Source organism: Pristiophorus japonicus, chromosome 20, assembly GCF_044704955.1.
Source record: "Pristiophorus japonicus isolate sPriJap1 chromosome 20, sPriJap1.hap1, whole genome shotgun sequence".
Classification (NCBI taxonomy): Eukaryota; Metazoa; Chordata; class Chondrichthyes; family Pristiophoridae; genus Pristiophorus; species Pristiophorus japonicus.
In genome coordinates, this window is record NC_091996.1 from 20,590,006 (window position 1) to 20,605,682 (window position 15,677).

The 15,677-nt window shown below is 40.1% G+C and overlaps 1 protein-coding gene across 4 annotated transcripts in view; it reads left to right on the forward strand.

Annotated features, from left to right (window-relative positions):
- The window catches only part of LOC139232426 (ras-related protein Rab-14), a 52,132-nt gene extending 37,844 nt beyond the window's left edge, over window positions 1–14,288 (forward strand). For all 4 annotated transcript variants that reach the window (XM_070862584.1, XM_070862583.1, XM_070862587.1 and 1 more), the window contains 4 exons: window positions 4,038–4,104; window positions 5,507–5,594; window positions 10,828–10,858; window positions 11,908–14,288. In XM_070862584.1, the coding sequence (XP_070718685.1) occupies window positions 4,038–4,104; window positions 5,507–5,594; window positions 10,828–10,858; window positions 11,908–12,085 (364 nt within the window). In that variant the 3' untranslated portion in view covers window positions 12,086–14,288. The remainder of the gene's footprint in view (window positions 1–4,037; window positions 4,105–5,506; window positions 5,595–10,827; window positions 10,859–11,907) is intronic.
- Window positions 14,289–15,677: the final 1,389 nt, after the last annotated feature.

Sequence of the window (15,677 nt, forward strand, 5' to 3'; positions counted from 1 at the left end):
TATAAACTGACTACATTGACCACTAGGTGGTGAACTTGTGGGAGACACTCCTCACCTGGCCTTTCAGGTATAAAAGGGGAAGCTCCACCCACCTTCATCACTTCAGTGCTGGAATAAAAGTTGCTGGTCACAGTGACCTTCTCTCAAGCATGGGCCTCGTGCATTTATACTGTATGGTAAGGGCATATTAGCTTCAGGTTGATCAGATTTTATTTTCAATCAGCAATGTGGTATAGTTTTGATCAGCTAGTCCAGTTTTGCTTTTGATAGCTGACAGTGTCTGAGTTAATACATGGCGTGCTGAGGAGCGTGGCAAAAGTTTGCAATGGATTTCCCACAAGTTTGAGCACTGATATTTAACTGATCTTCTCCATGCAAGCAGACATTGCAATCGAGTATTGCTAAAATTGACAATTCTGCCCTTTTTATCTTTTTTTTATACACAATACTTTTTGTTTTCGCCTATTCCTGTCCAGCCTCGAGGATAGAAAGGTCTTGCAAAAAGGACTTATTCATAGAATTATAGAAACTTGCAGCACAGCAGGAGGCCATTCTGTCTTTCGTGCCTGTGCTGGCTGTTTGAAAGACCAGTCGCGCTTCGTCCCACATTCCTGCTTTTTGTCTGTAACCTTGTAGGTTCCTTCTCCTTGGATACCTGTCCAACTCACTTTCAAAATTATTTATGGAATTGGCTTCCCTGGCCTTCAAAGATAGTGTTCCAGATCCCGACAACTGAGTGAAAACATTTCTCCTCCTCTTCCCTCTAGATCTTTTGCCAATGATTTTTGAGTCTATGACCTCTGCTTTTTGACTCACTCGTCAGAGGGAACAATCTTTATCTATTCTTTCAAAACCACTCGTCACCTTGCAAACATCTACTAGGTCACATCTTAACCTCTGCTCCAAGGAGAATATCCTAACTTTTCCAACCTCCTAACTGAAGTCCCTCATTCCTGGTAAACTTCCTCTGTACCCTTTCTAAGATCTTTGGATCTTTCCTGGTGTGATGCTCAGAATTGCCGACAATACTCCAGCTGAGGCCTAATCCGTGATTTATAAAGTTCCAGTATGATTTCTTTGCTTTTTATGTTCGATGCCTCAATTTATAAACCCAAGTAACCCATATGCTTTTTTTAACCACCTTATTAACTTGCCCTGCACCTTTAAGGATTTGTGTATATTGACACCAAGGTGTCTCTGCTCACTGACATTTTTCAAAAGCGTGTCATTTTATTGTATGCTGTCTTTCCATATTAGTCCTCCCAAAGTACATCACTTCACACTTCTCTGCACTGAACTCCATCTGCCATGCTTCTGCCCATTTCACCATCTTATCTGCCATCCTGAAGTCTCAAATCATTTACTTTGCCAGGTATTGTATCATCTGCAGACTTTATAATACTGCTCCCTACTCCCCAAGAATGGGTCTTTTATAAAAATTGAAGAGTAATGGGCCCAAAACTGACCCTTGGAAAAGACCACTTCCCAGTGTGAAAATCATTCATCCACCACCACGCTTTGCTTCCTCTCAGCCAATTTTGTATCCATAACACCACTTTCCCCTCAATTCTGTTCCATCTTCTTCCAGGCCTCCTCTGGCACTTTGTCAAATGCCTTCTGAAAGTCCAACATCGACTGCACAATCTTGATCAACCGTCTGTTCCCTCACATAATTCAATCAAGTTAGTTAGACACCTTTAATAAATCCATGATTAACCCATGCCTTTCCAAATGAAAGTTTATTTTTGTCCCTAATAATTTCCCATAACTTCATCATTCACTGTTCGGCTGACTGGCCTGTAGTTTCCTGGCTTATCTCCCCTTTCTTTACAACCTCCAGTCTTTCTGGCACTACTCCTGTATCCAAAGAGGATTGCAAGATTGTGACTAATGCCTCTACTATTTCTACCTTTTCCTCCTTTCAGCAACCTAGGATGCAATCCATCTGGACCAGATGACTTGCCAACTTTCAGTAATGCAAATCTTTTTAGTACATCATCTCTATCTATTACTATCCTTTCTGTAACTGCCTTCTCCTTTTAGTCTAACCTTGACATTGTCCTTTGTGAAGATAGATGCAAAGTACTCAGTTAATACTTTTGCCATGTCCTCTGCCTCTACATAAAGATTTCCCTTTGGGCCCTTAATAGACCCAACTTTCCCCGAGCTATAACGGTTTACATTTTATGACCTGGAATTTGCGGTGTGCAGTAAGAGCGAATGAACCGCGTTTGTTGTTGTTACCCCTTTGAAACTGACCAACTTCAGGATGTAGCACATGCGCATTCTAACATGGCAATCTTGAAGTTACGGTCCTGCACAGGCTGTGCTGTGCGCGTTCTCTTCCCCCATCCCCACTCCTCCCCACAGCCAGCAATCGGTGTAATCTGATACGTTATGGAAACTGACGCAAACATTGGCTCTTCCGCAGTAATATCACTGTTAAATAATTTAAATTTTGTGGACTGTCAAATTTATCCATTTTAAAATAAAATTTTAAAGAAATTCCCATCTTTATTTCTGGTTTGCCTTTTCCCCATGTAAGAGCCCCAATCTTTGTTTTGCTCGCTAACATTTTTAAAAAGTTAGAATCAAAGGCGATTACTCACTTCATGGTTCGCTGTCTGAGAATTCTGCATTGTGATTGGCTGCTTAGACAGCTTGCTGACACCACAACTGCTCATGTTGGGGATTTCCCATTAACTTGTGTTGATTTCAATTATGTCAGAAAAGTGGAACTTGACACAGATCACCTGATCTTTGTGGGAAGCTTTCTTTGCTTTGCCACTGACTGCAAATTATGGGTCTATGTTTATTTTTTTACGGTTCAATTTAATGTTGCTTCCTAATCTTTTCTCGTAAGCGCTCTCTGCCTCCATATTAACTTTTTCAATTCCCTCCTGGACTTTTCATAATCTTTTACGTGTGCTGTCCATGCTACTCTAACAACTGTTGAGATATATCTACCATCTCATTGCTGTTGCTTAGTGTAACACTTCATCTGGGTAAGGGCAAAGCCAACTAACTAAACTCCCTCCAAAGCCAGTGTATTTGAGTAGTGGTAGCTGTGTTGCTTTTTACAGTAGTGTACTAGTCTGCACAGATTGTACCTGGAGTATCCTTTTTTGGGAGGTTTTATTCCAGACAATGTATTAGAAATGGTTTCCATAGACAGCAACAAATCAATTCCATTAATTTAGAAATGCTTCACTACTTAAAAAAAAATTGAGTTTCATAGTTTGTTAAATCATGTGAATTACACACTTTTAGTTTCTGTGGTCCATATGTATTGTCCACTTAATGACTTGGAGTGCCATTAAAAGCTGAAGTATCTCAAGTTGCCATTCTTGATTTGTGAGTCTAGATAGTGACAGTCGCTTATTTGGCTGAGGGGCTGGCGTCACTACCATGCCCTTTTGACACAAGTACTTTCAACTGGCATAGCTGGTTAATTTTCAGGAGCTGTAATCTTGACCAATATTATTCTCCAGTAGTGCTGAGAACCATTGTAATAACTCCATCCTTGCTTAAGCCTGCTAACTCACTAAGTGTGTGTTGGGTGCAGCTGTGTTTACAAGTTGAGCAACTGGGGAAAGCTGTTTTTTTTTAAAAGATGAAATGAGTACAGAGGAGCTGGAGCTGTAATGTAGGCTATATTTTTCTTTTGACTTCATTATGCAGTGTGTTTTAGAGGATATTACTGCAGAACATCTCTAGTTTGGTATGGCATGCATGACCACTAGCTGTGAGCAACAAACCTATATTAAACTTCAAGATATCTCCAGTTTACGAGGTGTGCATGATTAGCTTCAAGCAGTAACCTGAAATTAAACCAAGTCCAATGTCACCATTAGGTCTCATTTAAGAGTCTGTCCTTTAGCAATTTAAATTCATATATTGGACAGGAGAAAGAGCCTGTGTATTTTAACTTTTGTGCCTTCTTGCAGCTGCAGATGAAACATACTCTTGAAATATGAAATTGAATAATGCTTGTGTATTAGTTGTAATTCCCTGTGAATTGTTCTGTTGTTTTCCAGGAGAAGTACTTATAACCACCTTAGTAGCTGGCTAACAGATGCAAGAAACTTAACTAATCCAAATACCGTAAGTTAAATTGAATGACTTTTAAAAGGTGTGCATCTTGCTGGTTTTCAAACTTTCTCTTCTCTCTTTCCCTGCCCCCCCCCCCCATTTTTTAGCGCAAGCAGCCTGAGCGTGTTGGAGGACTGTAACCTTTTATAGGCTGAAACCTGCACCATTCACACTCTCGCCTGAGTTGGCATAGTCCAGGCCAATAATCTTATTTAGCAGTAGCACTGATCTAGAACTTGTGTAGAGCTTTGCACTGTTTCCTGTTGATCTGGAAAGAAAATGTCAAAACATACTCACTTTGTACAGACTAAAACCGATCATTTGTTTGCAGTTAGCTGACTTACAGAAGCAAGGATCTTAACTATATACACACTTTGCAATACACACAACTAGGACGACTGTTTGACCCTTTAATGTGTAAATAGCTTTTTACAGCATTCATCAGCTCTGCAGCAGAACTGAACACTGCAAAACTCCTGTTGTATTTTAATTCATACTTCAGGAGTCAGCTCTCAAGTTTAAGCTTTTTTTCCCACTTTGAGCTGAATCTATAAGTCTACTGCCAGATTATGAAATCTGGATTTAGCAGCTTAAGCACTGGGAGCCGGGTCCTGGAATCTGAATTAAAATTGCACATTAAAAGCAGCATACGATTCCTGTGCTTTACACACTTTTTTTTTTTAAAAACAATTTTCTTTAGCAGCCAACTTTTGGTAGCTTACAAAACGGCTGTAGTTGAGTAATTGACTGGAGGCCTGGCATGTTTTGGGCAGCCAGATAGTGGCACGAAAAAAAATTAGGTAAAACATCCACGTTGACTTACTCAGTTTTCACCTAAGTTTTAAATCAGCCAAGCACCAAAAGAGCTTGATCCACATAGTGAATGTTCCTTACAATGAAACTATATAGAAGCATTACAAGCCAAATTTTAGGGCTGGCAAATGGCTCTGATGGCAGAACCTCAATGTGCTTGCTGTCTCCCTATCCCAAATGCATACTGTAAACTAATGTGCAAAGCTAATGCCAAAGAATAGATCCTGTGATGTGATCTGACTATATTAATTGGAAAATACCACGCATTTACTTGCGGGTTAATGTTACCTGGTCATGTTCACTGGCTGCAGGAATGTTTAATGTTCCTGTCACTGGGAATTTACAGATTATTAGCCATCATGTGTACTTGTTTGAAAATGTTTTTACAGTATAGTTCAGTTACAGCATTGCTTTTTGTTTTATAACCAGAACAGTCAGTACATTTGTTTAAATCCACTTCTGTATAAAGCCAGAATTTTAACCAGGCAAGCCTCCAGCTTCTAGGCCCCCACTTTAGTTTTGCAATGCTCAGACCAACTTGGACAGATTAAAATGAGCTGGTGGAAATCTGCAATATTTACTTTGTTTTCTGTTGACACAGGTGATTATTCTTATAGGAAATAAGGCAGATCTTGAAGCTCAACGAGATGTAACGTACGAAGAAGCCAAGCAATTTGCTGAAGAAAATGGTAGGTTTCCTGGCTGCAGGTATTAGCATTTTAGTCTTTGAAAAACAATAATTGATGGGAGGGCTCTGTAGAGATGGCCTAAATTCAGAAACTTGATCTGAATAAATGTTTCTGTGCAAGGGATAATGACATCTAAATTATACTGACTTGCTGCATAATTCCTTAACCTTCTGCAAAGGAGAGGTCCAGACGAAGTATCTGAAGGTTTGAGTGGTGTCTGCAGTCAGTCACTTTCCTCAATGATGCAACATAAAATTCAATAGAATATTCTTCTTTCAATATCTTTTTTATGTTGACTATCATTAATGTTTGATAAATACTTCTGAGTTGATGTGAAGATCTCACGCTTCAAAAAAAAAATCGTAGCCATTTTCTCTCTTGCCAGTGACGCACTTCTGTGGGTTGGAAGTGTTTTGTGCTTTGCCTTTTGGTTATTGCCCCTTCAGGCTTGCATCCTTTCTCTGGGCAGATCCTTTAACATGTTGGCCTTGCAGTGAATTCTGGAATCTAAAAGTGGTGCAGGTTTTGTTTTTTGTTTACCCATTTTCCTTATTAAGATAACTTGCATAAACTCTATCAAAAGGAAGATTTCAAATACTGCTGTGCAAATAAATTCTTTGCGTTTGAAAAGAAGTCTGTGTGTCTCCCTCTCCGCGCGCTCTCCCCTCCCCACTCCACTTGATTTTAATGGGGATTCAGTGCTTGATCTCAATGTAGGAAAGCCTCATAACTTGCTGTCTTACAAAGAGGTAGAACAGCAGTTCGCATGTTATCATCAAGGCTGAGCTGTCGGCTTTGCCATTTTGCGGAGGTGAGACACTTCACCTCTTCCGGCTGCGCTTGTACCTCCTCGTGGTTGGCTTCAGAATAACATTTAGAAGTGGGCGACCTACCTTTTCAACTGGGAATGACACATGGCGTGGGGATACACAGAAAAGTGAAGAGGAATGAAAGTCTGCAACAAAAAGCATTTCCTGCTCATTCTTTTCAACTGTCACCAGTTACAGAAGATGCTATAATGAACTGATGTTTCTAGTCATGATTTCTTCTGTTTTGAGTTATCAGACATTAAACACAGGCTAAAACATTGTAAAATTCCACTGAATCTTTACTTTGCAGTGATTGTTGATATAAATTGCATCAGACTCGTGCGTACAGGTGCAGCAACTAAAATCCAAGGCCGTTCCGCATTTTTTTTTGACGTCATGAATCCGGAAACACCCGAGCCCAGGTTCGGGTATTTCCGGATTTCGGAACGTCAAAGGTGGGGCGGATTCCTGCCGAAGGGCTGTTCGGCCCCGCCGAGAATGTCGTCATCGGGTGGACCCAGAGGTCAGCAGGGTCCGGATTCTGAAACATTTTGCGGATTCTGGACAACCCTGCCACCGGACAGGTCCAGATTCAGGAACTCCGGATTCTCGACATTGCACATGTATAAAGTTTTGTATTTTATGGCTTGGGAAGATGGCTGTTTGATACTAACGTGGTTCTTTAATGTAGAATGGGAGGTTATGGTTGGGTTGAAGGGTTTCCGGAACAATTATGCTTTTGCTGTTCTTTGAGCAACCCTTTAAAAAAAGATGATACCTCCATTAAAGAAAATGTGAAACTGCACTAAATAACTAGTCCTGAAATAGTGACGGTTGAGGAGTATTGATCTGTTTTTACTTCTTGGAGAAAGAACCTTTTAAAGTATGACTCTCTTGCAACACTTTACATTGGGCACTTCACAGAAAGGTAACCCAAATATGTCCAGGAAATGGTTTGTATTAAAATGTTTACTAAAGTAAGTGAATCGTCATCTGAGATTATCTGAAGTCCCTTGCCAAGCATGAGATTCCACAGTGCCTACGTTAAAAATGTTGGTTCCATGCCATTCTCCAGTGCAGCATCACTTATCCAAGATCTGGTTATAATTAAACCCAGACTGTGCAGAAAAGACAGTGAATTGTTTCTGCTCAGGTTACGAATCCATTAGTAACATTTTCCACTGTATCAAGCCACAAACTATTCCATTAATATTTCCTGAACAGGAGGAGGCCGTTTGGCACATTGTATCTGCCAACTATCCAAAACTGATCTCTCATCAAATATTTACCAATTTTCCCTTAAATGCATTGGTCTGCTTGAACCACTCTCTGAGCAAAGCATTCCATGCTCCTAACAACCTTCTGCATAACATTTTTTTATTTTAATCTCCCTCCTCACTGACTCTCTTAAATTGAAAACTCCTTATCATTGACTTCCCAACCAGAGGAAATAGTCTGTCCCTATTCATTTTATCAACCTTTCATAATTTTGAAAAACCTCTTGAATCTGCTCTTTGCCTTCTCTGATCCAGTGGAAGTAGTCCTATTATCTAGAGTCTCTCTCCTCATAACTCTAGTTTCTCATCACTGGCATGTTCCTGGTGAATCTATGCTGTATGCTCACTAAGACTTTAATGTCTCTCCTATAATGGGATGTCCAAAACTGCATATGGTACCGAACCAATATTTCATACACATTTATTGTGCTCCATAGCCCCTATTTATAAAACTCAATGATGTTGCCCTTTTTATGGCTTTGATTATTTGAGGTCTGTTTATCCATACCTGCTGTGTCTTTCTATGTTCCTATTCATCTCAATGTATTGCCTCACATTTTATCCATGTTAAATTTGTGCCTATCTGCCCATTCTACTAAGCAGTCTGTATTCAAGTCTTTAGTCTACACTGTTGGCCAACCACCTCCCCTCCCCCCTTTCATGTTATCAGCCAATTGAGATCCGGGTCCCTATACTGTACTGACATCCAAATCAGCTATCTGTACTGTGAATAAAAGTAGACCCTGGACCCTGTGGAACCCCTTCTCCAATCCAAGCAACATCCACTTCCTCTAACACACTTTCTCGTCCATCAAGCAACTTTCGTTCCTTGCTATTGCATTTTCTCTTTTACGATATGCCTGAATGTTTCTAACGAGCCTCTTCTGATACTTTATCAAACTGAAAATCTGCTGCATTCCCATTATCACTAATAAAAAAAAACCTTACATTTGTTAACACTATTTGCCTTTAACAGATTGGCTGGCTACCCTTGACTGACTTGCGCATTTCTAAATGCTCATTAATTTTATCTAAAATTATGGATGATTCATGTCATGTTGGTGCTTTCACCATCTGAAGTTAGCTCAATGAGTAGTCCATTTAAATGAAGTTCTGGTGAGCCTGAAAACCACCTATTTTCATTCCGTTTACCCAACAGTGTGCGCGCTTCACTTTTTTTATTGTGGCTTGGGTGACATCCATTTACAGAACCAAATGCAGTGTAACTTTTCATTCTGATTTCACAAGTTGGATCATTATAAAATTCAGTTGATATGTAATATGTGAATGCCTTGGTTGTATCCATATTAATGTAAAATGGAGCTGTACTCCAGCAAGAGTCAGTGCCTTCATAAGAGGGCAAAACTGATTAGGGATAATTCCAGAGCTCTTCAATATCATTGAGTCTATCCAGACTGCCATTCCGAATGCTAAATGACTTCAAAGCTGTAGATGCCGATGCATATTAATCATTTCAATGTCTGAGGAAGGAGCAGGGTTTGGTTGGATATTGGATTGTGAGGACTTGCTTGCTCCATAAGAGGGGTACAATAGCATAGTGCTTATGTTACTGGCCTAGTAATCCAGAGGTCTGAAGCCATACTCTGGAGATGTGAGTTCAGATACTACCACGGCAGCTGGGGCATTTAAATTCAGTTAATTAAAAAATAAATCTGAAATTAAAAAGTTAGTATCTGTAATGGTGACCATGAAACCACCAGATTGTTGTAAAAAGCCAACTGGTTCACTAATGTCCTTCAGAGAAGGAAATCTGACCTCCGAAGTGGCCTAGCAAGCCACTCCGTTGTACCAAACTGCTGTGACAAAGTCAGCACTGTGGGAGTAACTTCACAAGACTGCAGCGGTTCACCCATTTCTCGGGAAATTGGGATGGGTAATAAATGCTGGCCTTGCTAGCGACACTCTCATCCTGTATACACACACACACACACACACACACACTAATAATTGGAAAGCAGCTGTCATTACCTATTATAAACCCATTTACTAATTAAGATAAGTAAGTCTGTCTTATTAACTGGGTGCTTTTGTGTAGGCAATAGTTAATAACATGACTGTTCAAAACTGTAAATCCTCATTGTACAAGTCCCCTCACAGCTATAATGCTGTTTACATAAAGACCAGAAGCTCCCTGTATGCACCTCAAATATTAAAACTGTTTTAGTATAAATTCTTCCTACAATTTTTCTTCAAGTCCAACTATCAAGTGTATTTTTAAATAATGGTGATTCTTTATGGCTGTAAATGGTTCCATTGCTTAGCTGATTTTTTTTAAAGTGAGACTAAAATGGTTCTTTTGATGTTGGCGAAGTTTAGGTTGAAAATCTGATTGGTATCATTGAATGACCTGTACAGTTTGTCTTGTATTGCTGTTGGTGTGGCTAATCTTCACTGTACCATCATGAGTTGGTCCACTTGCAAATGTGTTGTGGGTGGGGTGAAGAACTGCTGTCATAGAGAGCAAGACCACCACTTTACCACTGGTTTCAACTTTGGTGCAATGTTGTTACAACATGGAATGCTATCTTGCATTCTTTTCCAAAAGGAATAACAATACAACTTGGAAATTGGATCTACATTTCACTCCTGAATCCACTAAAGTTGAATAATAAGAACATAAGAAATAAGAGCCCCTTGAGCCTGCTCTGCCATTTAATACGCTCATGGCTGATCCGATCATGTACTTGGGTCCACTTCACTGCCCGCTCCATACCCCTTATCTGTTAAGAAATTGTCTGTCTTAAATTTATTCAGTGTCCCAGCTTCCACAGCTCTGAGGCAGCTCTCAGAGAAGAAATTCCTCCTCATCTCAGTTTTAAATGAGACACCTGCTTCTTCCCTACCCTCCTCCTCCTATCTTTCTTCCCCCTCCCTCATCCCAACACCCCCCACGACGGCAGGCCTCTGATCAGTATTGTAGAGTAGAATCATTCTTTATAACAAGATGGCAATGGATGTTTAAGAATAATGTTGCTTAAAATGTAATTGTGGGATTTTAGATGCATTGGTTGAATTTGATCTGTGGTCTTTGTAACCCGTGAAGTTTAATTTTTAACCTCTGAAATCTTGTAAATAGAATTTCTGCTGCTTCTAAAGTTTTTTTTTTTTTGCTTTATTTTGCGACAGGTCTGCTATTCCTTGAAGCAAGTGCAAAGACGTAAGTGTGCTTCTCGACATCAATCACCAAAAATAAACTTAGTTCATGGGTCTTTGAATAGTTCTACTTCAAATTCATGAATCGGAGTGTAAGGCTTTGATGAAAACGACTGACTTTTAAGTGTGGTTTTCCTGCTGCTGTTCCTGTCTTAAACTGTGGTATAACACAGCTGTCATTTTTTTTGACTTCATTTAAAGCGAATCTCATTGTATTGAGATTTTTTTTTCCAAGCTGAGTTGTATTGATGCATTCCTTTCCCTGACATGAATTGAACAGACAATTTATGATCATCAGAATCACCGCTCATTTTTCTTTCCACGTTGGGGAAGATTTTAGGTTCTTCGCAGGTTTTTCAGTGAAAAATATTTGGGCTGGTGTTGTAAACTCAGCAAGTAACTATACAGAAGTGACTCTGCAGAGTGAATATTTTTCACTGAAAAACCTGCGAAGAACCTAAAGTCCTCCCCAACGTGGGAGAAAAAAAGTGAGCAGTGATTCTGTTGATCTTAAATTGTCTGTTCCATTCATGTCGGGGAAAGGAATGTATAAATGTATATTGATTGGAGCCATGGGCAGGAGCGGCGTGAGTTTGAGGCCCATAAGGGGTGAGGGCCCAGGGGCAGCACGAGCCAGCCCACACTGCGATATGTGTGCGCACTAGGTCCGTGCAGCAGAGCAGGTCTCCAGTCATCTTGGTTAATCTTTGCTACAGGACCAAGGCCTAGCTCTGTCAAGCCCGTGTGGTGGCTGGTGTGCAACGGTCACCCCACGTTTTTTTAAAAATAAATCCACGGCCAGGCATCTTCCACCCTTCAAGATTTAGTTCCGACCTGGAATTTTAGGTCCTTCATTGAAACACCTGTGAACTTTTTGATGTGGAGGCAAGTCATCCTCGATTTGAGGGACTGCCTATGATGATGATGATGATGATGATTAAATGTATAAATATGTCTAGGCCATGTTTTCAATCGGGGCTCATATTAGCATTGAATATATATTTTTAATTAAGCTACAATAAATAAAAATGACTCACTTCCTTTTGTTCCTAGAGGTGAGAATGTTGAGGACGCATTCCTGGAGGCTGCCAAGAAAATCTACCAGAACATACAGGATGGTAGCCTGGATCTCAATGCTGCTGAATCTGGAGTACAGCACAAACCCTCTGCTCCTCAAGGCGGCCGATTAATCAGTGAACCCCAACCCCAGAGAGAAGGCTGCGGCTGCTAGTGATCTTCAGCCAGCCAACCTCTTGACCTTTCACATCTTTCTCTTGTGTCTTTGTCAAAGCAGTATTTCTAGCTGCCTCCTTGTCTGCTGATAATCTGACAGGATAAATTTTGCTGCTGTGACAACAGTTTAACACGATGATAAATGGCTCTTCGCTAAACCACCATAGATGTTTATCAGGTTACAAGGAAAATGAGTAGAGTAATAAAACCTTTCCTGCATGGAATTTAGAATTGAAATATTTTCTTACTCGTTCTTGTGGTAGTTCCTCATCATCATCATCCCTCAATCTGTGATCTGATTTCAGTGCCCCTGTTGGCTAAACGTCACGCTGACATTGCCTAATTCCATTCTCCACTTCCCTCCTCCTCCTCCTCACAGGGACGGGGCTATAGACATAACCTTGCTGTTCATTCAAAAAAAATGTTGTACAGTAAAAATCCTTCTGTTCTGCCATACAACTGTTGTCTATGATGTTCAAAGTTACTGAGAAGTTCTTTGACTGTGAACTGACATCCAACTCAAACCGGATAGGGTGTCTAACATGTAGAGTGTGCTTGTTGCTGTTCATGAGTTCCCCACCCAGTTACATGTTTTCATGGGGTTCTAATTCCAGCTCTTGTCTTAACCTTGCACAGGGAAATGGCTATTACTCATCTTTCCCTCTTACGACGCAAAAGAAGGCTTTAGTGTGCTTTTTGTCATTTTATTCTTTACATTTATTAACATACGTAAATATGTATAAAATTTGAAGGAACTGAACTAACATTTAAATACATCTGTGTATATGATTTTAATGAAGAAACAAATTGATTACTGGCACTAAGGTGCCAGTTTGTACAGTACAATCCAAGTGACCATGTTGCCCCTTTAAGCACAGAGTGGATATAATCACATTTTAAAAAGAAAACAAGCAGTACTTTAACACTAGTTGAGTTTCGTATTCTCTTGTCGTCTTGTTCCATCATTGCACTGTGGAAAATCTCTACCGTTAATAATCCTGTTGTTGTGCAATCGACCGTGTAATTGTTCTCTGTAGATGTCTTGCATTTATGGCTGTGTTTACTGCCTTACATCATTCAAAAACAAACTGGGTGAATGAATGCATACATGTGCTTTTTTTACTCAACGCATTTAGGTGCAATTGTCCTTGATGAACTGGATAGCCAAATTCCATTTAAAAAAAAAAAAGCAGACTTTAAGGGAGAGTTGTTTTATTTAAAAAAAAATGTTGTTCATTGTATTAAACACTTCGGGGAAGGTGATTCTGACCTAACTTTATTTCAAGGGATGAAAGTAGTTTAAATTTCAAATAGTGGTTCAGCACGTTTGCCCCGGGTGGCATAATTGTGGTTAAAATGCTGATTGATGCTTTACATCTTCAGTTTGTGTATAAAATGAGTCTGTACTATTTAAGCATTATTTCTATCAAGAAATTAAGAATAATGTTCAAATCCCCCATAATATGGACACGCAGTTGAAAATCCTCACACCCTTGTAGAAAAATGGGATCCTGTACAGAAATGCTGTAGGAAGGCCAAAACTGGAATCTGCAATATATTGGAAATTCTGTCCATTTGTGCACTGTCCCTTGTTTGTAGTGTCTTGCTATTAATTTTAAGAATGTGAGCCTTTTTGTTGAGTATATGGGAGTATTGTCAAAGGCAATATAGTTAGGAGTCTCTTGTCTTGGTTACAATGTTTAAGCCTTTGCTTTAGTGAGTTGTTGCCCAGGGACCACAGCCTGCAGAGACAACACGCAGGGATTTGGCAAGGTGTTTCATTCTAAATTTGCTAAAGTTTGCTTTAGTTATTAGGTGGTATGAGATCTGAACTACTCCTGAACAGCTTACAGTAGGTCTTGTTTATATCTGTGACGAAGAAAATTACTTTGAACTGCTGTACCTTTCATTTGATGGAACAAAATGCTATTAATCTGAATATTTGTAAATAAAGTACCTGTATCTAGTTAATTTGTCCTTGTACTCTTTTTAAGAATGTAACTACATATGATCCTCCTGCCTCTAAACAGTTGTTAATTGACATTCCTTAATGTGACATAAGGAGCTAGATGTGTGCAGTGCCCTGGCAATGCAGTGTATACTTAAGTACTTGGAAAAGAAACCATTCATGCCAGGTTGCGTTGTAGCCAAATGGCACTGAATTTGGGATTTGTGGAATAAATGATGGAAGTTGGCAAACCCATCTGAGTTGCCTTTTACTTTTTTGAAGAAACTTTTCATAAAGTATCAGCTTGGACAAATTTCAAACATTGAATTTTTTTTATGCTACAATAAGAGGCCGGAGCAAAGCGGGATGCAGACTTCACTCTTCAGTTTTTAAAAAAAAGTTAAATACAGCAACAAGAACTTCCTGTAAGACGGGTGGTCTTGAAGCTTGTGAAACACTGCATTCGTAGCATTTTATTTTATTTTCTCCTAATGGTTGCACCTCCAAATGTGGTATGGTTCTATAACCGGTGCCCCCTCTAGCCGATTATTCATAGTCACTAGGCATTCTTGACCAAGATAACCAACATTGGGCCAGTGCTATTTTGCTCCTGATTTTCATAGATTCCTGGATAACTGTCAGGAATTCAAACCATAGCTGATACAACACCAAATTTTATTTATATAATGGCTTTAACGTAGTAAAATGTCCCAAAGCCTTCACTGGAATGTTCCAAAACATAATTTGACACCAAGCTACATAGAGATATTGGAGCAGATGACCGACAGCTTGGTCAAAGAGGTAGGTTTTGAGGAGCATTACAAGAAGAAAGGTGGAGGTGTTTTTAGGGAGGGAATTCCAGAGTGCAGTGTCTTCTTAGCTGAGGGCACAGAAAGCAATGGTGGAGCAATTAAAATCAGGGGTGCTAGAGAATTGGAGGAGTGCAGACATCTTGGTTGTGGGGCTGGAGGAGATTAGAGTTGGGGAGGGGCAAAGCCATAGAGGAATTTGAAAACTGGGATGAGCATTTTAAAATTGAGGCATTGCTTAACCAGGAGCCAATGTAGGTCAGCAAGCACAGGGGTGATGGGTCTGTGGGACTTGGTGCGAGTTAGGACACGAGTAGCAGAGTTTTGGATGACCTTAAGTTTAGGAGGGTAGAAGATGGGTGCTTGGCCAGGAGTGTGTTGGAATAGTCCAGTCTAGAGGTAGCAAAGGAATGGATGAGGGTTTCTGCAGCAGATGAGCTAAGGCAGGGATTGTGTTGAGTGCTGTTCCAGAGGTAGAAATAGGCAGTCTTTGTGATGGCAAGTATATGTGGTAGGAAGCTCACCTTTGGGTCAAATACGACACCAAGTTTGTAAGCAGTCAGATTCGGTCTCAGTTGCCAGGAAGAGGGATGCAGTTGGTGGCTAAGGATCAGAGTTTGTGGCGCTGAATGAAGACAATGGCTTCGGTCTTTCTGCTCATCCAGTACTGGATGTTGGACAAGCAGTCTGACAATTTAGAGACAGTGGAGGTCACTAGCGGTGGTGATGGCTCACTTCTTCCATATGATCCTCCCAAACCAAATTCTTGCTGCACAATTAACTTTCCTTGTCTCAGTACTTACTAATGTAAACTGCTTGTTTTGTACAGACTC